Here is a 23689-nt window from a genome sequence, read left to right as displayed (position 1 = left end):
GATTTCATCTGAGGCAGTGATAGCTGGTATAGAACAGACAGGGTTGACCTTTCTTTCCTGGAACATTGCTGGAATAACCAACAAGCTGACATCTCCGGAATGGTGCTTATTTATAGAACAATTTGATATTCTACTCTTCCAAGAAACATGGTCTGTGACCCCAATACTCCGTCAAGGGTACCTAATTTTTACATCCCAGCGACAAAAAATCCTAAGGGACGTCCACTAGGGGGACTAATAATTTGGGTCCGCCAAAATTTATGCTGTAGTATCCATCAAAGGAGTTCCCCATCAGTAGATATACTGTCAATTAATCTTACCTGGACCAATAGTCATGGGATGGTCTTATTTAATATCTACGCCAGGGGAATAGTGGGTGGTAAAACATCGGAAGTAATTACCGCTCTGGATCACGAGCTTGAAATTCTTCCAACATACTTACCTTCCATTGAAGGGGGCGATGTTAATACCACTTTTGAACCGCTTGGCCAAGAAGACCAAATTTTAACAGATGAAGAAGATAGCAAATAGGGTATTCCACAGTTAGAACTTCCTGTAGTTAATAGATGGACAGAGGCGGCTATCCAATTGAAGGCCCTATGCCTGGCAAGAGGTATTAGAGCGGCAAATGGAAGAACTCCATCAGATCGACAGGGGACCAAAACATTCAATAATGGTAGGTCCGCTAGTCGAATAGATTATATTTTAGTGGATGTCAGGCTATGGAATAGCCTGATTGACATGGCGGTCAAAACTCGAATAGAGAGTGACCATAATCCTCTCTGGATGGCCTTTAAAGCAAACGTAGGGTTAAGGAAATTAAACACAGGAGAAGGTAAAACCACCCTAGACATAGTATCTTCGAACAACCAACGCCATATTAAATGGGGTAGACTCATTGAGAGCTCTGAGAGATTAGAGGACCTAAAAAAGCTGTGTTGGAACAGGTCGCTGAGATAAATACACATGTCAACAAGAAAAATTTCCCTGAAATCATGCTTGACGCTCATTCGTCCTTCTTTACAAAGCTCCAGGGGTTTTTCAAGAGAAAGTATAAAACAGGACATGCCCAGAATAAAAAGCCCACACAAGGATGGTATGATAAGACCTGTAGAGAAGCCCGTGAGAACCTCAGCTTAGAACTCAGGAAAAAGAATATTCTAGGGGTGAAAAAAGCAAGGGATAGTTACAGGAAGGTACAAAAAGAGGCCAAGAAAAAGTGGGATGAGGCCCATTGGCGTGACCTGAAATCAGCCTGTGATACAAGGAACCAGAGTCATTTCTGGGCTCTGGTTAAATGGGAGAGAGGAGGGGTGGCCGAACCCCCACAAAACAACGTAGCCCAAAATCAATGGGTAGATTTTTTTAGACCCCAATACGCTTCTGCGTCAATTAATGGGGAACACATTTTACCCCCTACAATCTTTTATATACATCAGCTATTTACTAAAAAAGAGGTCAGCATAGCATTGGATTGTGTGACCAGGGGCCGTGCCCCAGGAATGGATGCCATACCAGCGGATGTGTTTTTAAGCGACCGCCCCTCCTGGTGCCAGTATTTTGTGTGGCTAGCAAACTCTGTGGCTAGAGGTGCACCCATACCTGCCTCTTGGAAGGGCGCTGAAATTATTCCGGTTTTCAAAAAAGGAGATAAATCATTACCCAGTAACTACAGACCTATCAGTCTTAAAGACTCTGCCCAAAAAATTATAGGTCGGTTAATACAAAATAAATTACAAACCTGGATCGATGAAAACGATATTCGATCTCCATACCAAGCTGGGTTTCGTCCCTGCACAAGCTCAGTTGACCAGGTCTTTTTCTTTATAGCCCTGTATTAGAGGAACGTGTTGCTCACCAATGGTACCCTCTACGCTGTGTTTGTAGACTTAAAAACAGCTTTTGATTTAATACCCCGTTTCAAACTTTGGGGGGTACTTGCGGAAGCTGGTTTGTCTCCGGAACTATTGACGCTACTCGTCCGCTTACATGAGAGCAAGTATGCGAGAATCAGGTGGGGTGCTCAGGGCGAGGTGACAGACACATTCCCTGTCGAGCGAGGGGTACGGCAGGGGTGTGTTTTGGCACCGACATTGTTCTCAATTTACATCAATGGGATTGTAGACCATCTAAGCCGTTCCCCCACTGATGCACCAACACTGGCTGGAGCTTGAGTACCCGTTCTCATGTTTGCGGACGACACGCTCATAGTTTCCCTACACCAAGTGGGCTCCAGAAGGCAGTTAATGCCTTCGGCGAGTTTTGTAAAGCTCATGGACTCGAGATAAATACATCCAAGACTAAGTTCATGTGCTTAAACCAGCGGAACACCTTTAGGGGTTCTATAAACTTCAATGGTACCCCATTGGAACAGGTTGAAGCTTTCCCATATTTGGGTATATGCCTCCAAAATAACTTGAGCTGGAAAAAACATACTGACATGGCTGTGTTAAAGTTTCACCAATTGGCTGGCATAGTGGCTCTTAAACATAAAACTTCATTGACCAAGCCTATTACTCCTGCACTAGAAATGTATAATATGAAGGTAGTCAGTGCCTCCCTATACGGTTCGGAACTATGGGGTTTCTCCAACCTGAAGCAATTAACATTGGCGGAAAATAGTTTTCTCCGTCGTTTGATTGGGGTCCCCCAAAGTACTCCTACCGTAGCGTTGTCTTATGACCTGGGCAGGAAAAGGATCAAGGATCTAGCAAGGCTGCGTCCGTTGCTATACTGGAGACGCCTAATGACCACACCAGAACTTGTGCATTTTGCAAATGCCCTAAAAGATATCATAAGGGCAGACCGTTTTCACTCGATCCTGTGGTTAAAAGAAATAAGAGCATTGCTTAGCAAGCTGGAACTTGATCACTTATGGAACTCTCCCGACATTGAAAACTTTCCATCAAAGGCCATGTTAAAGAATATGTACTGGGAAATGGTATGGCTGTCTACCCAATGTACAGGCTCCAGCACAAATTTAACAGCGCGTTATTTGAACATCAAATCTGTACCTTCATGTGAACTTTATTGGGACATTTTCGAAAAACCACTTGATAGAAAACTGTATTTCCAATTTAGGATTGGGTCGTTACCAACAAAGGCGTTTACCTCTAAATGGTCGACAAATACAGACGATAAATGTCCCAACTGTAAAGATTTGATAGAGGATGCAGCCCATTTACTGTTTGTTTGCCCCTTGTATGCTATCCCACGACGCAAATGGATTAAACCAGTGTGTCTGAACCTAGGAACACGCAGATGTACAGAGGCATTAAGAATACTGGAATCAGACTGTGCACCCCATTTGGCGATTGCTATCGCAAAATTCCTAGGCTGGTCATGGATTATACGTACCCGCACCCTACAGCAGTTAGGCACAGTTTAAAGATACCATAGATATGGTTGATTATTATATTTTAATGTAGCTAATTTCGTAACAACAGTAATATGTTTAATCAGTTTCTTAAAAGATGTTTTTTAACATTGTTATAGTATTTAATGTGTTGTGTTGTGTAAGTAAGGATGTAGAATCGCTTTTATGACTGTTGTCGAATAAAGCTTTGAAATTTGAAAAATTTGAATACAACAATGAAAAATATGTCCAGTTTAATCTTAATGATTGCACGTGTGAATTATAGTTTTATTTGGATGACTTTCATTTCTGCAAACTGTATTTATTTCAAAGCTGAAAGATGTATTTAAAGGTTTTTCAGACTAAGGGGTAGATGTATCAACATACCCCTTTGAGATTTCTAAATAGCGATTTTTAAGGAATCGCTATTTAGAAATCGCAAAATGGGATGTATGTAAGAAATCGCTATTTTTTGCGATTTCTTAATCTTCCTTATTTGTGAATTTGCAATTTGCGAATTCGCAATTAAGGAATAATTTCCCATTCATTCCTATGGGCCAGGAGGCCAATTGGAATAATTGTGAAATTAATCTCAATTTGCGATTCGCAATTTGCTAATCGCAAATTGAGAATAATTTCAAGGGTGCAGGGGTGTCTCGGACACCCTGCTTCACCCCTGAAATGTACATGTGTGTGCGTCACATGCCACCTTCAAAAATGCCAAATTGTGCATTTTTTAAAGAATTTGCAAATTACCATCAACTACAAGTTGGTGGTAATTTGCGATTTCTTAACCAAAATTCGCAATTCAAAAATGCTACATACATAGCATTCAAGGAATCGCAAAATTGCGATTCCTTAAACGCTACGGCAAAATAAGGAATCGCAAATTTTTAGCAATTCCTTAATTTGCGAATTTTTGATGCATGCCAAAACATGCAAATAGACCGTTTGCGATTCGCAAAGGCCGAAATTCTGCGAATCTAGGCCTAGGAGAGAACGAGGGATAAAAAGTCCTTATGATTATGGAACACTGTTTTGCATATAGGCCCCTTCTAGAGAATAACATATCGATGATGGCGTTATCACAAACATTTTTCTGCATGATTTTTCTGTAATTAAGGCCTTTTTGAGGGATTTTGTTTGACCTGGTGGGTGGGTCTATGGCATTCCCACAGTAAGTCAGCATGGTATATAATTTTTTTTATAGCGAATGGGGCAGACAATTCCCTGTTTTCTGCCAAATTGATAGTTAAAAGTCACTGTTATTGGGAGCCATAGGGAGATACGTAAATGTTTTAATTTCTGGGCTAGTCACCAGAAGTGTCATAAGCGGATTGCTGCATGCATAGGCAGAGCACTTAATCTCGTGATGGCCCACATTCCAGAAGCACTTGATTCCATGTCAAAGTAAAGTTAGAGAACTACATATGAATGAGATTACATTTTAGGGCAACAATATAAAATGAAAGAAAGATTTCTCTATGCATCTGTTCTACATATTGGCTGTGCTGCATTCACGAATAAATGAATAAGAAGACATAGATAGCATAGGAAGAGGCAGGTCGTAAATAAGCACAGCCCAAATAGTATGTATGCGCATGTACATGACTTTGTTAGCACATCAAAGCTATACCCATTTGCTTTGCTAGTGCCTGTTACTTGTGTGTTTAATGGGCAGGGGATACAGACGTGCACAGCTTTGTTTTCTGTATGACAATAAAGCAGCACAGCATTTGAGAAAGAGAAACAATGTGTGTGCATGTTTGTATGAGAGAAAGATTATGAGAGTGAAACAATGATATGGGAATGGGGAACCGAACCACACGGGTCAAGAAAGAGAGACAGTCACAGTAACTGGGAGAACTGGAATGTCCCATAGTGTCAAACATAGTCTGTGAGTTAATCTAGTAAAATGTATGGAAATACTAATGTGTCAGCCCATCCTTTCAGAACATTATATAACCGCCTTAGAAAAGAGTCACCTCATGCTTTAAACATATATTCATGACATACAATAAAGGCACGGTAGGCAAGAAGATGGTTGGCACACAGTTATTTCAGGGGAACATCTGTCTTAAACAAAATGAGTTTGGACCAGATGTACAACATTATGGTTGAGAAAAGAAGTCACAATTTGCAACCATTGACCCAAAATGTATTTTGCAAACAGATCCATGTACTAATAAGTATGTTTACAAAATAAACAATTGGAATTGGCTGCAGTCCGAACTACCTGATTATATTTATATGGTAGATTGCAAATTTCAACTCACTCCGATTGGTGGCCTGCAAGGGTCAACAGATCCCCAAGCAGCAATATTCATTTAAGGGAAGCACGGGAACCACGCACCACCACACCCAAAACCTGCCTTGCCGCTGCTGTAGCAAAGTCACAGAAGACCAGCTGATTACCACCCTCGCCAAGAACCCATCCACCCACCCCACCAACCCAGACACGGCAGCCCGCAACCTCAGACAGTGGATCAATGACTGCGCGAACACCCTCGCCGGGCTCAAGAAACCCTACAACAGCCACGCCAGCAAGAGAGCCATCTGGTTCACCGACGAACTCCAGACCTCCAAACGCGCATGCCGTAAACTGGAGAAAATATATATATATATATATATAAATATAAAAACGCACACCGGACAACCACGCAGCCCACAAGGTCCCCACCCGCAGACATCACCACCTCATCAGACTAGTCAAGAGATTCTCCTTCAAAGACCGCCTGGATAACAACACACACGACAGCAAAGAGCTCTTCAGCATCGTAAAGGAACTCTCCAACCCCAGCGCCAACACCAACGACATCCCGCCCTTGCAAGAACTGTGTGACTCACTAGCCATCTTCTTCCATCGCAAGATCGCTGACATCCACGACAGCTTCAACACCATGACCGACCCGACTACGCCAGACTCCACCTCACCTGTGAATACCACCAGCGCCATCCGCCTGACCTCCTGGTCCAATGTCAAGGACGACGAGACACGCAAGGTCATGAACTCCATACACTCAGGGTCTCTGTCAGACCCATGCCCACACCACATATTCAACAAAGCAGATGCAGCCATCGCACCCCAACTATGGAAGGTCATCAACATCTCCTTCGAAACAGCGACATTCCCGGAAAGCTGGAAGCACGCCGAAATCAATGCCCTCCTAAAGAAGCCCAAGGTGGACCCCAAGGACCTCAAGAACTTCCGGCCCATCTCCCTGCTCCCGTTCCCGGCAAAGGTCATCGAAAAAATCATCAACAAGCAACTGGCCCACCACCTGGAAAACAACAACATTCTGGACCCGTTCCAATCCGGATTCAGACAAAACCACAGCACCGAGACAGCACTCATTGCCGCCACAGACGACATCAGGCGCCAACTAGACAATGGTGAAACATCAGCCCTCATCCTCCTGGACCTGTCTGCCACATTCGCCACAGTCTGCCATCGCACTCTAAAGACATGCCTCCTAGAAGCCGGAATCCAAGAGAAGGCCCTTGACTGGACCACGTCCTTCCTCTCCGGCAGAACCCCGAGGGTCCGCCTCCCACCCTTCCAATCCGAAACCACCGACATCATCTGCGGCATTCCCTGGGCTTATCCCTCAGTCCGACTCTGTTCAACATCTACATGGCCCCCCTCGCACAAGTGGCCCGCCATCACGACCTCAACATCATCTCCTAAACCGACGACACACAGCGCATCCTCTCCCTCACCAAGGATCCACAGACCGCCAAAACCAACCTTCACGAGGGAATGAAGGCTGTCTCCATCTGGATGAGGAGCAGTCATCTGAAGCTGAACTCGGACACGACAGAGGTCCTCATCCTCGGACCCACCCCCTCAGCCTGAGACGACTCCTGGTGGCCGACCACAATGGGAACAGCACCAACACCCACCGACCATGCACGCAACCTAGGAGTCATCCTCGACTCCTCCCTCTCCATCTCTAAGCAGGTCAACGCTGTCTCCTCATCCTGCTACAACACCCTCCGCATGCTCCGCAGGATCTGCAAGAGGATCCCGAACGAAACAAGAAAAACGGTTACACAGGCCCTCGTCAGCAGCAGACTGGACTACGGCAATGCACTCTATGCAGGAATCCCAGCCAAACACCTATGACGACTACAGCGCATCCAAAACGCCTCCGCCCGACTGATCATCAACATCCCCGCCGCATCCACATCACCCCCCACCTGAGAGACCTGCACTGGCTCCCCATCGACGAGAGGATCCCCTTCAAGCTCCTCACCTACGCACACAAAGCACTCCACAATGCCGGACCAGCCTACCTGAACAGCAGACTCAGCTTCTACGCCCCAACTCGCCAGCTCCGCTCCGCAAGCCTCGCACTCGTCGCTGTCCCCCACATCCAACGAACAACCTTCGGCGGCAGATCCTTCTCCTACCTCGCCACCAAGACCTGGAAAACATTCCCTACCAACATACACAGACCCAAGACCTACTCGCCTTCAGAAGACTCCTCAAGACCTGGTGCTTCGAGCAGTAGCAGCACCCCACCTCCCCTCAGCGCTTTGGGACCCTCACAGGTAAGTAGCGCGCTCTACGAGTACACTGATTGATTGATTGATTGATTGATTGATTTAATATGGAAGGAAGTAATTTTTCAATAGTTTGTGAATGGTACTGCAGTTTCAAACCATTGGATAAATATGGTACAGATTCACAATTGGAAAGAACATGCCTAACATGTCCCTTTCAAATGGTGAATTGCTCTCCAGTCACAAACCCATTACAGGAATTGGTAAAACCTGGTCCTAAACTGGGTAAGGTATATATGAAATACCCTTTGGTGTTCAAGTGCTGGTGACTGCAAAATAGATTAGTATATTTGGCCTTCTGTGCTATGACTTTCACTGTAAGACTGGGCACCTCTTTTTGCTTGAGAACACTGATCAAAGATGCCATTAGACATTGCGGCAGTATTTATAATCTAAGAGATAGACACAGTACAAGCAGTCTAAAGAGAGAGTGAACGTGTAGACCAAGAGACTAAATTAGCTATAGGGATGAATTATCTAGCATACAATAGAAAACACATATGCAATACATGTGAAATTGGCAGCAACATGGGCACACACCAGACCATTGGTCTCCAACCAATTTAATAAACAAGAGCTACTTATGGTCAATAAAAATCATCCTGCTCTACTAATAGTATTAGTGATCTACACATCAAACAACGTTACATAAATGACTACTGTATGAATGATTCCTAGCTGTAATCACTTCAGTGCAGCATTGCCAAAAGTAATGTAAAAAAGGTGTTGTTAATTTGGAAGGCCTCTACAAGGGTAGTACATAACACCCACAGCTACAATGCCCCCAAGTACTAGCATAATTACGTTAGTAATACGTGTTCAGTACTGCATGATTTATAATTTAAATATCAGCTTTCAATATATTTTGGATACTATTAGTTCTGAAAATGCACATATTTTTATCTTTAACACATACTTTTCAATTTTGGTATACATATTCAACAAAGCAGAAGCTTCTAATTTAGTAGCCTGGACTGCACACAAAAGAGCTACTTACAGGTAGCTGGGAAGCTACCAGTAGCTCGAGGGCCACTCGTCGGAGAATCCTGCTCCAGACTAATATTTATGATAGGTAAGAATGAAAGTCACTCACCTTGAAGGTGTCATGTCCTCCTATCCAGTAGGCACCTCTATGAAAAGCATCCACCGGTTTTCCCATGAGAACATATACAAAATCATTCTCTTCTTCACTGTGAATGGAGGCCAAGTGAGAATGTTGGGAGACACAGGTGGACTTGAAAAGACAAACAAAATGTATATCATATTAGACACTAGGAATAACACCTGATTCTACGACATGGTCTTTATTATATTATAATAATAATTTAGTCCATGGCTTCAATATTCGGCCTGAAAGACGTGACCTGTGCTGAGTGGGAGAGCAAGAGACGATTCAGCATCATATAGATAAAGATATAGGGGCAGATTTACAAGCCCCTTGCTCTACTTTTCCTTCATTTTTTCCATGTTAAAAATGAAGCAAATGTGGCGCAAGGGGCTTGTAAATCTGCCCCATAGTGCTCTCAGTCAAGCACCACATATACACCTTTGCATCATAGTGCAAAGTTGTGTGTTAGATGTCTAGCATAGAATTTGTGCTGGAAGGGTAACCTTCCAGCACAAATACTGTGCTTAGACATATGCTATATGTGATCGATTTCTGATTTGGTCCAAATTCGCCCCTTGTTATTTTGGTTCGGCTTAGAAGGACCCTTTTAACTATGCCATGGTTCTGGACGAGCTGATTAGTTTGAATGTAGCTAATACAATCAAATGGCTCAACAATTTAAAGAAGCTGGTGATATCTATAGGTCTGGAGAATAGTTGGATTTCACAAACGCCACCACCAAAACTAATTGTCAAAAAACTTTATTGGGATTGGATTGTGGCAAAAGAATTCAGGAACCCAAATTTGGGTCGCTGAACTAACATCTTCCTTGACCACAAGCCTCTCAGAAAGCTAGAGCCATTTCTAGATTTTATTCAGGTTCCTCGCGAAAGAACGCTGTTTTTGAAATTTAGATATGGTATTCTACCTCTTAATTAATTTAAGGAAGGGTGGAAGGGACGTAGAGGAATTGACCTAAAATGTCCCGGCTGTTCCTGCCCGAAAGAATCGTTGGGCCACTTCCTTTTCGCATGTGCTGCTTACAAACAACCAAGAGCAAAATAGTTGAAACCTGTTTGTAGGGAACTTAGGGTGAGGGACCATAGAACAGCTATGCGTGTCATTCTAACTAATGCTACTTCAATGTATATTGTTTGTGGGGTGGCCAAATATGTGGCGAATGCATGGTATATCAGGTCAAAATTTTTACCCGATGTTTGACATCTTTTCAAGAATAGTTTATTCTGTTTTATGTCTGTGGTTTGTAATATTGTAATGTATTTCATTTGCTGAACATTTGTACTTTTATGAAATTTCGTTTCGAATAAAGTATTGGAGAATATGTGTGCTATACAGTACAGCATACACAGAAATGTGAAAAGTTTAGGGTAAAAAACATTTCTACTACTTTGTATCAAGAACCAGGAGCGGCTCCGTGCGAACGCTGATATAGCACCCATAGGGTGGCTCCTTTATGTAAAGTAATGCAAAGTATTAAAAACGCTATTTGATGTTACGTTTAGGCATTTCCAGCACAAAATAAGATTTGTACTGGAAAAAAAATCCCACATCAACAATTTGCCCTGTTGTGCTTCACGTTTGGTTACTTTGCACGAGTACAAAGTGTTAATATTAATTGTCCACACAAAAACACCTTTCAGGACAAAGTCAATACAATAAAGAATATGGAATCATATAACCAAGTACAAACATAACACAATTATCCAAGAGGCCTGGAGGTCCTTCTTAAACATAGAGTTGGTATGTGAATTAGTAGACAGTCAGGTAGGAGACATATAGTGAATACCACTGATTTTATTTGGCTTCTGTGGTTTTCAATATCTTTACGAATGACACACAACGGAACCCGCACAGTCCAACATACTCTACCATTGTTTATCAATACATATAGCTGCTGGACTTTGTTGATAGGCATCTCGTCGATGGATTTTGTTGTAAACCCATGCATGGCATGGGAAGGGCATATTTATGCTAAAGGTTATCTCACACCCCTGCCCCAAATCTCATACCTGGTCACTTGAGCCCTCCCACCTCCAACCCTCAGATCGTTTATTTCCCCCGTTCCCCCGTGGAGCCCTCCACATCTGGCCTGCAACCCTTCTAACAATCATTCCTCCCTTGAACTCTAAAAATGTACCCCTGCATGATTCCCCCAGCCCCGAAACATCCCTCCCCTGCTCTGAACCCTAAAAACAGCCCCCTGTGCGACCCAACCACCCCCAGCCCTTTATTTTGTCAAATATTTTTTTATCAATACAGTAAAATACCCCTTTCTCTCCATGATGTCTCCTCTCCACGTTGTTCTGAGGCACAGTGCACGTCGTAAAGAGGAAGCAAAAGAGGAAGAGGATGCCGATAGCCTCCACCACCCTTACCACACCCTTACCACACACACACCTTTATCACACATGCCTTTACTATGTAACTTGTTGTAACGGCATGCGTGAGAAAAGCGGTGCGTGGTAACGGTGTTTACCCGTCACACACATACCTTTACCGTAGATACCTTAACAACTCTGTTGTAAAGATATGTGTGGTAAAGGCTATGGGGCAGATTTATGTTGGGAATGCGCCACGTTTGCGTCACGCAACTGCGGCGTAAACGTGGCGCATCCCTATGACCCATTTACATCGTGACGCATCTAGGCAGATGCGTCACGTTGTAAAGCCCTGCGCCACTTGTGGGCGTTCCGGCGCAGGGTGGGCGTTCCGGGGCAGGTGCGCCTCGCAAAAGTAGCTGAGTGAAATCTATAAGATTTCACTCAGTCACTTTCAGGCCAATGCTGCGTCAAAATCCTGCACCTGCTAGAAGCAGGCGTAGGTCTTGACGCAGCATTGTAAAGATGGGGCACCCCCGAGCCTTGCTGGAGCTGCGTCGCGCTTGCGACGCAACTCCAGCAATGCGCCACCTTTACGGCACAGATGCGTCACGCATCTGTGCCGTTTTTGCCCCATGGTGCTCCGCATTGTAAATGCGGCGCACCATGGGTGGCGGAGCAACGGCGCAAAATAACTGGCGCATCCCCAGGGATGCGCCAGTTATCATAAATCTGCCCCTATGTGTGGTAACCATGCTTGCGTGGTTATTTAAGGTTATTTATGGAGACAGACGCATTGTAGTGGCTCTTTCCCCAATAAAACATGCAAACACAAATTAGCATTGCATGGTACTGTATAGTGGAAAGAATTATTATATTCATTGAGATAGAGATAATCTGAGAGAGCCACCATGTTCTGTGGAAAAACAACACATGTTAATGTTAATGTTATTGGGATTTCTAAAGCTCGCAAATACCATGGGGTGTCTTGGCGCTGAACTGAGACGCGAAGTGGCAGAGTGGAAGGTGTGGGGGTTAATTTATAAATAACCAATGTTTCCATTCTTTTCTGAAGGAGAGGAGTGAGTTAGCCTCTCTCATATGTGCAGGGAGTGTATTCCATAATTTGGCCACGCAGTAGGTAATACTGCGGCCACCCCAGCTCACAGTCCGGATCTAAGTACGGACATTAGTCTGGCATTAGTAGATCTTAAGTGTCTGCCTTAGTGGTAACATGAGAAGAGGTTTTTCAAAGGTACCTGTCCTGTCCTATTCACTGCTTTATAGGCAAGGCAGAGTACCTTAAACTTAATACGTTGCACCACAGGCAATCAATGGAGCTTCAGGATCTCCTCTTTAATTGATTGGTACTTAGATATATTCAGTAAAAGCCTGGCAGCAGCGTTCTGCACCATCTGAAATTTTTTCAGATGTTGTGTCTGTAATCCAAGGTATAGGCGATTACAATAATCCAATTTATACAGAACCAAGGTTGTAACAACTGTTTTCCTGAGATCCTTGGGAATGTAAGGCAGTATCTTCTTAAGTTTTCCTAAGAGAGTAAAGAGAGGCTGAGACTATAGTGTTAGTTTGATGGGAATAGGTGAGTTTGCTATCTATCAACACTCTGAGATTTTTGGCCTTCTCTCCTGGATTTGGGGGCTGTTAAGTTTTGGCTGGCCACCATAGTCAATCTCATTTTGGTTGAAGATTACCAAAGATCACCATTTCGATTTTGTCCGAGTTCAGCTGTAGAGAATGTCTTCCCATCCAGTAGCTGATTTCCCTCATGCATTTCTGGAACTGCATTGCCAGGATAGTGTGTTTTTGTATGCTGCGACCACAATCTGGGTGTCGTCGGCATAAGATGTCTGTTTGAATCCGAACTGTTGTATTAAGGGTGCTAATTCTAATACGTAAACGTTAAACAAAGATGGACTTAGCGAAGAGCCCTGCGGGACCCCGCATGGCAATACGTATGGAGTTGCCTGAAAATGATTGAGGGAAACTGTCTGTTTTCTATTTTTCAAGAACGATGATGACAAGGAGCGAGCAGGGTCCTTGACCCCTATGTGTTCAAGACGTTGAAGCAGTGTCTTATGGTGCTCGGTATCAAAGGACGCTGACAAATCGAGGAGAATCAGTACAGCGGCACCACCGTTGTCCATCACTGCTGTGATCTCCTCTGTGGCCTTGATAAGAGCTGTCTCTGTGCTATAACCTAGACGGAAACCAAACTGAGACGGGTCAAGTAATTCATTCTCTTGAATGAACTGTGTGAGTTGGGTGTTCATTATTTTCTCCACTATTTTTGTGGGGAAGGGCAGCCTAGCAGTCGGACTATAGTTGCTTGTTATAGATGTGTCTAGATTAGCTTTTTTTATTGAAGGAAGAATGGCAGCATCCTTTCAAACCGCTGGGAAGGTGCCTGATAGAAACATATTATTAAATATGTTTGTTAATATTGGACTAACCTCCCCTGCTATGTTTTTCAAAACAGCTGGGGGGCCAAGTGTTAGCTGCAGAGTCTATTTTCATCAGATGTTGTTTCGGGAGCACGAAACGACAGGCGCAAGTAAACTGAGAGGGCCAAGATCCTTTGTCCAGGATACATATAGTACAGCCTTGGTTCGAATTTGTCTTGTTTAAATTGTAAATCTCTTTGCTAATATATCGAACAACATCAGGTTCAGCTGAGCCAGGGTTTGTGGCCCTAGGGCCGGTCCAGGCGCGGACGGGTGCAGACGGGCTTGCCTTTGTTGCGCCGTCGGTGCGCCCACTGCGCGCATCCGCTGTGCCTATGTTCCATGTGGGTTAAGTAGCGTACTGGCGGAATAGCTAGACCGCTCACCACTGGAAATGGGTTTTCCTTCTGGCTCAGCCCACCGGAAACTGCCTAGTGATCACCCTGCCCGCCGCACAATCAGCACACAGCTGCCGTGGACCGGGGCATGATCAAGTGCAAAAAGCAAGGTATTTGCGAACACAACTAGGGTGACCAACCGTCCGTAAATTTCACGGACAGTCCGTAATTACGGCCGTCTGTCCGTTGTCCGTGAAGGATTCTTTGACGGACGTCTTTTGTCCGTAATTTTAACTGGTCGCACAGCTGGCACCCATCCAGCTACCTAACAGACGCCGATCAGCAGCATTGGAGAGGCACAGCGTGATGGCAGCAACCCTCACACCTTCAGCCCTTGATGAGCTGTTAAGAGGTGCTCGAAGGTGACAGAGGGAGGGGCTGCAGCTTCAGGGAGCAGGGGCATCCATTCAGATGCAAACAGCCCTGAATGCGTCTTGTATCTGCAATTGGTGTGAGACATTCCCTTTCTGCCCAGGGCCCCAAACATCCTAGAACCGGCCCTGATTACACCGAGGCAGCACGTGGTTCTTTTCACAGAGCTCAATTACTGTCACTAAATTGTAAACAAACCTCGATTCTTCAAACATTCAGTCTATATTGTAATAAAATTAAGAAATGGCACAATCACACCCACACTGATTAACAAAGTATGGAGGACAATCAGTTAAATCAGTTCTCTTGGAATATCTCCTTTCAGTACTGTACATCAGTGTGGGGGGGGAGGGGGGCAAAACTAAAAATGTGGAAACAGAGCTTGTCTTCTCCTTGTCTTGTCCAGGAGGGGGCGAGGAGCCCTACCCCACCCTGGGAAGAGACCAAGATGATACTAGAATACTACATGCCCACCCCTGTGCCCACCCTGGTGGATCCTGTTCCCCCTCCTGTGATGGCTCCTTCCCCTTCCCAGTGATGGCTCCTGTCCCCCCCTGTGTTGGATCCTGTCTCCGCCCCGGGTGGCTCCTGTCTCAGTCCTGGGATGGCTCCTGCAGCGAGGGTGACGTTCTTGATGGGCCTCTTCTCAAAAAGGCTCAGCTCAAAATTAATATGAAAAGGTGGGCGAGTGAGTAAGTGAAGGGATGGCTGGATGAATTAGTGAAAGGGTGATTGGATGAATGAAAGATTGAATAGATGGATAATGGGAGATGATGGATGGATTGATGAGTGAGTGAAAGGATGGAAGAGAGAAAGGGAAATAGCTGGATGTATGGGTGTAAGGGTAGCTGGATGGGTAAAAGGGTGGATGGATGAGTGAAAAGGTGGATGATGAGTGAGTGGGTGGATGGATGAGTGAAATGATGGATGGATTGATGAATTGATAAGTGCAAGGGAGAATGGATGGACGGATGAGTGAAAGGGTGGATGTATGGATGGATGAGTGAGTGAAAGGGAAGGTAGATGGACAAAATGATGAATAGATGAGTGAAGGAGTGAAAGGATAAATGGATGAGAGAACGGATGGATGAGTGATAGGGTCAATGGATGGATTCATGAGCGGATGAGTAGATGGATGGATGTGTGGATGGAAGGAAGGATTGCTAAGTGAACGAGTCGATGGAGAGAGAAAGGGAGGATGATGGATGAATGAAAGGGGGGATGGTTGGAAGGATGAGTGACTGGGTGGATGGATGAGTAAGTGAAAGGATGGGTGAAAGGGTAAATGGCTGGATGGATGAGTGAATGGATGGATGGTTAGAAGAGTGGATGGATGAGTGTACAGATGGATAGGGTGAAAGGGCGGATGGATAATGGATGGATGAGTGCAAGGATGGATGAAGGGATGGATGAGGGAAATGATTGATGGAAGGATACATGATGGATAGGTTTGCAAATGGCTGAATATGTCTAGATATGGCTGGGCTTACTTATATACAATTGCGCGACCTCCGATGTGTCTGTAAAACTTATCCAATTGTCCTGAAGTTTTGTCCAGAATTTTGACCTCCTGTCCTGAATTTGTGTCCTGAATTTTGACCCTTTGTCCTGAATTTTTACACTCACCGTCCTGAATTTGCACCAATGCCAGTTGGTCACCCTAAACACAACGTTAGAAAAAATGCCCCCGAATGTGCAGCCTACAATAGTTAAAGGAATCAGTAGCAGCAAAGTATTAAATGAAACAAAGTTTAAAAGCTATTATAGAAACAAATATAAAAACAGCGACTTTTTAAAGACGCCAGCAGGGCTTACTCAGTCCGCTGCGTGTCCGTTCCATGTGGGTTAAGTTGCGTGGTGGCGGAATAGCAAGCCCGCTCACTACCGGAAATGGGTATTCCTTCTGGCTCAGACCACCGGAACCTGCCTAGTGATCACCCTGCCCTCCGTGCAATCAGCACACAGCTGCTGTGGACCGGGGCATGATCAAGTGCAAAAAAGCAAGGCATGTGCGAACACAAAGTTAGAAAAAATGCCCCCCGAGTGTGCAGCCTGCAATAGTTAAAGTAATCAGTATCAGCAAAGTATTAAATGAAACAAAGTTTAGAAGCTATTATAACAACAATTATAAAATCAGTGCTGTTTTAAAGATGCCAGCAGGGCTTACTCAGGGTTGCAAAATCAAATGTACCAGCATGATGTAAGTACCTGTTATGTTATGTTAATTTATATTTATAGAGCGCCAAATCACCCAACGCGCTTACAGGACAGACAATGGCGATGAACCCAGGAATCCAGTATTCCTGCTGCTCAACAAGTTTAGGTGAGCTTATTCAAACGCCTCAGCAAACAAGATGGTCTTGAATTTCCTCCTAAACATGAGTAAGGTGTCTTCCCCATTCATATTCTCCGGTAGCTTGTTCCAAAGCTGGGGACCTGAGTCCGAGGTAGTACTCCTGGGTATACAGAGATGGTCAGAGCTAATTGCATCCACCCCATAACGTCATTTGCAATACTGGGGAATAACCAGAGATAAACGGGGTAGTTGAAGTGAGAGGAGAGAAGGAAGTAAAATGAGGAGAGGAAGGTAAGAAATAGAGGCAAAGGAGAGAGCAAGTGCAAAAAAATGAAAATGGAAGGAAGACATGCTAAATTAAGGGGGACCTGACATAAACACTTCAATATCGAGGTATAGGGCAGACAACACATCCAGAGGGGCCAACAAGCTTACTACCTAGTGTGTATAAAGGTGTGTAATGTTTCCCATACACTCTGTGATGTGATGGGGTTGCCAGAGTACTTTGATAGGGCTGAGTGCGTTCCACTTAGGTAGGTGACCCATGCCCAACATGTGTGATAGGATACATTGTTAGTGGACTTCCAGTCTAGAAGAATTATTTTAGATGCACAGGTGATTAGTAAAAGGAGGCGGGATGGGTCACATTTTTTGGAGATTAATTGGGGTAAGTGATGCAAACAGTCCTAGAATAATCATTGGAAAGTTCAGTGGGATGGGAGTTTTTAATATTTTACATAGTTGAGAGGTGATGTTGCCCAAGTAAGAAGACTGTAGGAAGGTGGAGAATGATATGGTGATTCCGGCTAACCTTCACCATGCAATACTCTCATAATGCCCCGTTCTGGCATTGCTCAGTCCTGGGAGAGTGGTAAAGAGCAGTCAGGCTTTACTAGAGGAACATGTGTTAAGCATCTCAGAGTACCGACATAGACAATAAGTAATTGACACAACTCGACAGAAATACAACACCAATTTATAAACATTGCATTTTTATCTCAATTTAGATAACAAAATTAACAAAATAGCAAACATATAACTTGAGTTATGGATTTTAGAGGAAACCATTAATCACAGCAAATCACTACTGCAGAACATTTGTATTATGGTCAATGTGAAAAAGTGGCAGTGACAATCAGTCACTGCAGGTGGAGTTGCGTGGAACCCATGGATGGTAAAGGTGATGTGAGTCCCAGGACCAAGCCACAATGGTCCATTCAATTTTACCTGACCCGTAGAGTTGGGTGCAGAGTTATCCATACTGTCGCTGGTGCTAAATTGGAGCTGCAGCAGAGCTGCTTTCACTGATCACACAGTGCTGTGCTTCAGACGAACATTGTATGGTGTTCCCTCTAGATGCATCATTGAATGTAGGCGTCAGCTGCCGGATGGGTGACCAACAAGGTTTAGCAGCGGTAAGCACAGCAAATGGTTACGTCGACGGCTGAAGGTTCCAGGAAACATGGTAGCTGCCTGAAACTTTGTAGAGAGCAGAACCACAGTCTCCACAATGCACTAGACTATCTGGATTTGGGCATTCCCTTGGAGGGCCCGATGGTCAGTGATTCTTCAAATCCAGTATGTTGCTTTATCTTATGGTTAGCCCGTCTTGGGACGCCCTAACCATCATATGTACTTAGATCTCTCCAACCCGAGTTGTGCTGCACAGCCTGGTGGAGAACAAGCTGAGGCTCCAGGCCCTAACCGTGTGGTAAATCAGCTTGCTCAGGCCAATCATGGAGCTGCTCTCATGGATTACCAGTGTGAGAGCAGCGTTGTGATTGGCATATAGGACTGGGCAATGGGCTTCTTTCCCAGCGGCCAAACTACCCCTAAGGTGACAACATCCTGGGGTGTATGTCACCTTTTCCTCCCAGAACACACTATTTCTGTCACTTTCAAAAATGGCAGAAGTGTTCCTTAGCTGTACAGACAAGGCTGCCAACCCTAGAAGTATGGCTAAGCTTCTGGGGTTGTTAACCTCCTGCTTACCAAATGTCCTGCCTGTTCGGGTGCAAATGTGCCAGGGGCAGGTTGAGAAATGTTTCCAACTTTGAAAGGCAGCCCAGATGCATATCAGAAGTGGTGTAGCCTTTGAAGCTCACAGCCTTGATGTGCCACTCACCAGTCTTCCTGAACGGGAGGACATAAAACTTTATTCCTGCTCAGGCCTTTGTTCCTTACTCCTGGGAATGATCACACTTCTTGCAGCGGGTCGGAATCCTGTCTTCAGGGTGGCAGCCATGCACTAGCAGCCAGAGCACAGAGAAGCTGGGGCAACCTCTGAGGTAGCCATCTGGATGCATGCCACATTCCCCTCAACACAAAATTCATGTCAGGGGTGACAAAGCACATTGTTTGATACCAAAAAGTGCCTATTTCTGCGGTACCATAATGGAGCTAGCAACCTCGGGTTTGCCTGGGTGCCGATTCATGTTATCCTATGGACAACCTCTTACATATAATAGCCTTTAATGGTAAACACCACTATTGGGTCATATAAGCTTGTACTGACATGTCTTCTCCTTTAATATAAGGCATCCTACCAATTGAGCTCAAGAGGTCATACTTAAGGGTGACTGACATATAATAATAATAGTGCACTGACTTTGTCACACATGGTGAGCGAAAATTCAAAATGGAGCCGTTTATTCCATATCCTGCAATCTGTACAGCTTTCAGTAGTTTACTTTGGTCACTCAGGGTGGCACAAACAGTAGTGCAAGCCCTGGAGATCCCTTTGCCACCCATGCCCTGGGTACCACTGGTACCCTATACTAGGGAATTATAAGGGGGGTAAAGTATTTGTCAATTGGGATTGCCAATTTATACATATCAGTTTAAGAGAGAGAGCACTGGCATTGGGGCCTGGTTAGCAGGCTTCAGTGCACTGTCAGAGTAGAAAACCAGCATATAGTAGTCCAATTACAGGCAAAAGTGGGGGGACATCTGCAAAAAGGTCCTGTCTTACAGGGACAAAGAGGCACATGAGAAAAACATGTTTCAAGTCACTGTATTTGATTTTCATGACCAGCAGTTGTCTTGATCTATTAAAGTAAGTTTCAAAAGTCTGGGGTCAAGTATAGAAAGTGAGGTGTAAAACACTTTTTTGAGTTAATGAAGGAATATGTTTGTTTTGGAGTAGGAGGGGCAGATTTTAGTCTATACCTCCTGTGGTATTTCTTCACTTTGAGGTCTTGGCCTGAATGTGTGTGAAACCACCTGCATTCAAACACATGCCACTGTTTTGTTGAAAATGCAATATCTTTTTTGAAAAGAGACCTGGAACAGTCTCAGATTCTTTCAAGTGTGAATGCCTCTGATTAACACATGTTCAGCCCCTCCCTTCCACTGACCAGAGGTAGATCTCCACCTTGAAGAAATACATCCCTGATAAGTCCTGGTGATCTGAATGATCTCACACCCTTGAGTCATGTTAGATCTGCATAAGTATTTATCCCTAGGGGTGCATTTATGTTAGATACTGGTCATACTAGGTTGTATGTCAGAGAATATAGCCTAATATCAAGAAGTAAAATATTGTTTGGGGAAGTGACCCTCGTGACTTGGCCATGTGACTCTACCTGTTGCTTATTAACTTTATGAGAGACAGGTTGCCTAGCTTGTGGAAAAGTACCTTCTTATCCAATCTGCAGAAATCAAACTTGCTCTCTACAAACAGCAGTTACTCAAAAGACAATGCAACAAAACAAGTATGAGCCATTAGTCGTTCATTCATCACAAGTAGAAAAACAAAATAAAAACAAAGTTTTGTATATCACAACATCAAGAATCTAAACAATTTTTTTTAAATAAAACAAAAGGTAAACAAAATTGAAACTAAATAACAAAAAGTACAGATTAAGCAAGATGTTAGAAGGCTACTCTTCTACATTCTTTTGTATTGAATGAGTGCATTTACCTTCACAAGCAAAGAAATTTGGATCATGAATGGGACAAATAACTATTTTGACCACAATATTCAAAAACTGTGCAGTTTGCAAAGGTTGTAAAGTTTTGTAAACTTCACAAACCTTTTTCTGTAGGTTGTTGCAATATATTTATTTGGGATGAAGGCATTTTTATTACAGCCTTGTCCCAAAATGTTTTTGACGTATGTTTTATACACACTTTTGTTTGCATGATGTTTACAAATACATTTTGCAACTCTTCTAAACACAACACAAAATGAGAGAAAAAACGTTTGCAGCTACTTAGCAACCATTTGACCTCTGTGCAGGCCTCAGCAGATTCAGACCAGTGGAGCCCATAAGCGTTTCAATAAACTGTGGAGAAGATATAAACCACTGGTCTATGGGGCTCATTACCTAGGCCATTTCGCCTCTGGTGCATCACCGACAGCACAGTGTATCTGCCCATATTTACCAGGCTACGTGAAGTCACCCTGCGTCCTAGCCTTGTGAAAAAGGGCCCCTTTCATGCATTACTCTGTGTGAAGGAGTGTTCCATGAGTGTTGCTGCTGGTGTTCTCACGCAACATCCATGGAAACCGACCCATTCCCAGATTTACATGTTTTTGTAAGATTAGAATGTGTCACAATCCCATACCTCCCCAGGAGAGGCATATGAGTGGCACAACAAGGAGAAATACATTTATGTCTACCCATTTTTTTCTCTTTCTATGCGTGTGCATTCTTCAGCACGCATTGAAAGAGGAAAATGCCATCATGTCCCTTCCTGCGCAAAAACAATCTTCCCCGTGACGCTGGCACCTTTGCAACACGACGCAAGGGTGCCTGTGCTGGTGCATGGCAGACAATTGTGTGCAAGTGCAGGGGAAAGCACAGGGATGCATCTTGTTGTAAATACAACGCATCCCTGTACTTTTAAAACTATGCAGTTTGGTGCCGAAAAAAAGTTTGCGGCGCTGCATTGCATCATTTTGTTGTAAAGGAGGCCGTATATCTAATAACAGACTGAGGTACACAACATGCTGAGGCTGGTCAGATAACTTTTTTCAGGGGTCCCCAATGTTTTATGTAATAAGAGCTACTTATGTTCAATGCAAATCCTCCTGAGCTACCAATATTATGCATGATGTAATAGTAACAACATCAGAAAGATTACATTAGTGGCAACCCTATGATAGATTACCAGCAGTGATCACCTCAGAGCCCCAGGCATGATTACCATCATTAGCGTAGCCATGGCAGCAACGCCCTTTGTAACAAGTTACTAATATAAGTAGCAGTCTCTCCAAAACCATTTATCACTAAAATATCAGCTTTAAATATATATTTTCGAGAGGCAGCATAGTCTGGGAGCGAGAGGCTCATTTGTAGACACTGGGAGCATTATTTGTATCTACTGGGCTGCAACAACAGGAGAGTGCTGCAAAGTCTGTGTGGATGAAGTTCAAAGCTCAATACTTCACAACCACTTCTTAAAGCTCTTTGCGAGAAATGGCAGGAATGCTTACACATTACCATAGAAGAAGATGCCTGGCTGGATATACTGGAAGCTTTAGTTAAGTAAACTAGTGAAGCGCGTTTGAAATTTTGTCTTTATAAAACTTTACATGACTGGTATTGGACACCTTTGAAATTACAACGAGCAGGATTGTTACCACACTCTAAGTGTTGGAGGTGTGCTGGTGTTAATTGCTATCTTCTTCATATACTGTGCGAATGTCCATCCATACAGTGCTTCTGGACTCAAGTAGGAGATACACTAAAAGAAACAATTCCCCTTTCACTTCCCCTTACCTCACCCATTATTTTATTGCATGATCATGGTAGTAGTTCACCTGACTTTGCACGTCCTCAATGTCGTTTTTTACATACTACACTTTCTACAGCCAAAATCTGTATCATAAGACTGTGGCAATCACCTAACCCTCCCTCAACGGAGGATTGGATGGTAGCAATGATTCAGAAGGCATCTAATGAACATATTATATATAAACTACATGATCAGGAAGAGATATTTCAACAAGTATGGGCTTTTTTTCTCCAAGACTCCTGAATGTTTTCTTTTATTGTGTTTTCTACTCCCTCTCCCCTCTATTTCACCTTTCCTCCTTCGCCTTCCCCTCATGTCTCCCTCTCCCCACCTACCTGTTTCTTTTTCCATCTCTTTCCTTTTTTCTCTTACCTTTTCCGTCTTTCCTCTTCCATCTGCTCATGTTCCTGTTCTTTCTTTTCCCGGCTAAGGAGGTAACATCTCTCTTCATTCCTATATTTATTTATTCATTCTAATTATTCATCCACCTATTTGCTCATCCCATCTATTTTCTCATGTATCTACTTATTTATTTATGCGTATATTTATTTATTTATTTATTTGTAGGTCTAAAAAGTATCAGCCCTTTACATGACCCATCTTGTCTAACTCATTCCGTGGTTATGAACATCCGGGGTCATGGTTTTAGCATACTTTGTACAATATTCTTCTTTTCCACTATTGCCTCCTTGTCTCTTTTATTTCATCCCTCCTTTTTACCTCATCCCTTCTCTCTTATGTGTAGTTTTTTCTTCTCTATAGCACATTAATATATGTATTGATAATAAACCCTTAAGGGTCCATTCTGATGTACTACACTTTAATGGATTTATCTACCTTTAATTTCTCAATAAAGAATTCCGACACAAAAGAAAGAAATGGGATTTCTGCTCGGCTAGGGTGTGCACCTAAGCAAGGCAGAACCCACCACTCTAGTCAGGGTAAGTAAGTTACACACCTAAGATAACCACTGCTCACCCCCTTGGTAGCTTGGCTTGAGCAGTCAGGCTTATCCCTGAGTCAATGTGTAAGCATTTGCACAATACAC

General features: G+C 43.7%; 1 protein-coding gene across 2 annotated transcripts in view; it reads right to left on the bottom strand.

Moving 5' to 3' along the window:
- Positions 1-23689, bottom strand: part of LOC144769196 (snaclec bitiscetin subunit alpha-like) — a 237873-nt gene that overhangs the window by 58647 nt on the left and 155537 nt on the right. For both annotated transcript variants that reach the window (XM_078653217.1, XM_078653225.1), the window contains exon 4: positions 9015-9155. In XM_078653217.1, the coding sequence (XP_078509343.1) occupies positions 9015-9155 (141 nt within the window). The remainder of the gene's footprint in view (positions 1-9014; positions 9156-23689) is intronic.

This window comes from Lissotriton helveticus, chromosome 1_1, assembly GCF_964261635.1.
Source record: "Lissotriton helveticus chromosome 1_1, aLisHel1.1, whole genome shotgun sequence".
Lineage (NCBI taxonomy): Eukaryota > Metazoa > Chordata > Amphibia > Caudata > Salamandridae > Lissotriton > Lissotriton helveticus.
Note: the sequence above shows the minus strand (reverse complement) of the source record. Positions and strands in the feature narration are given on the sequence as shown.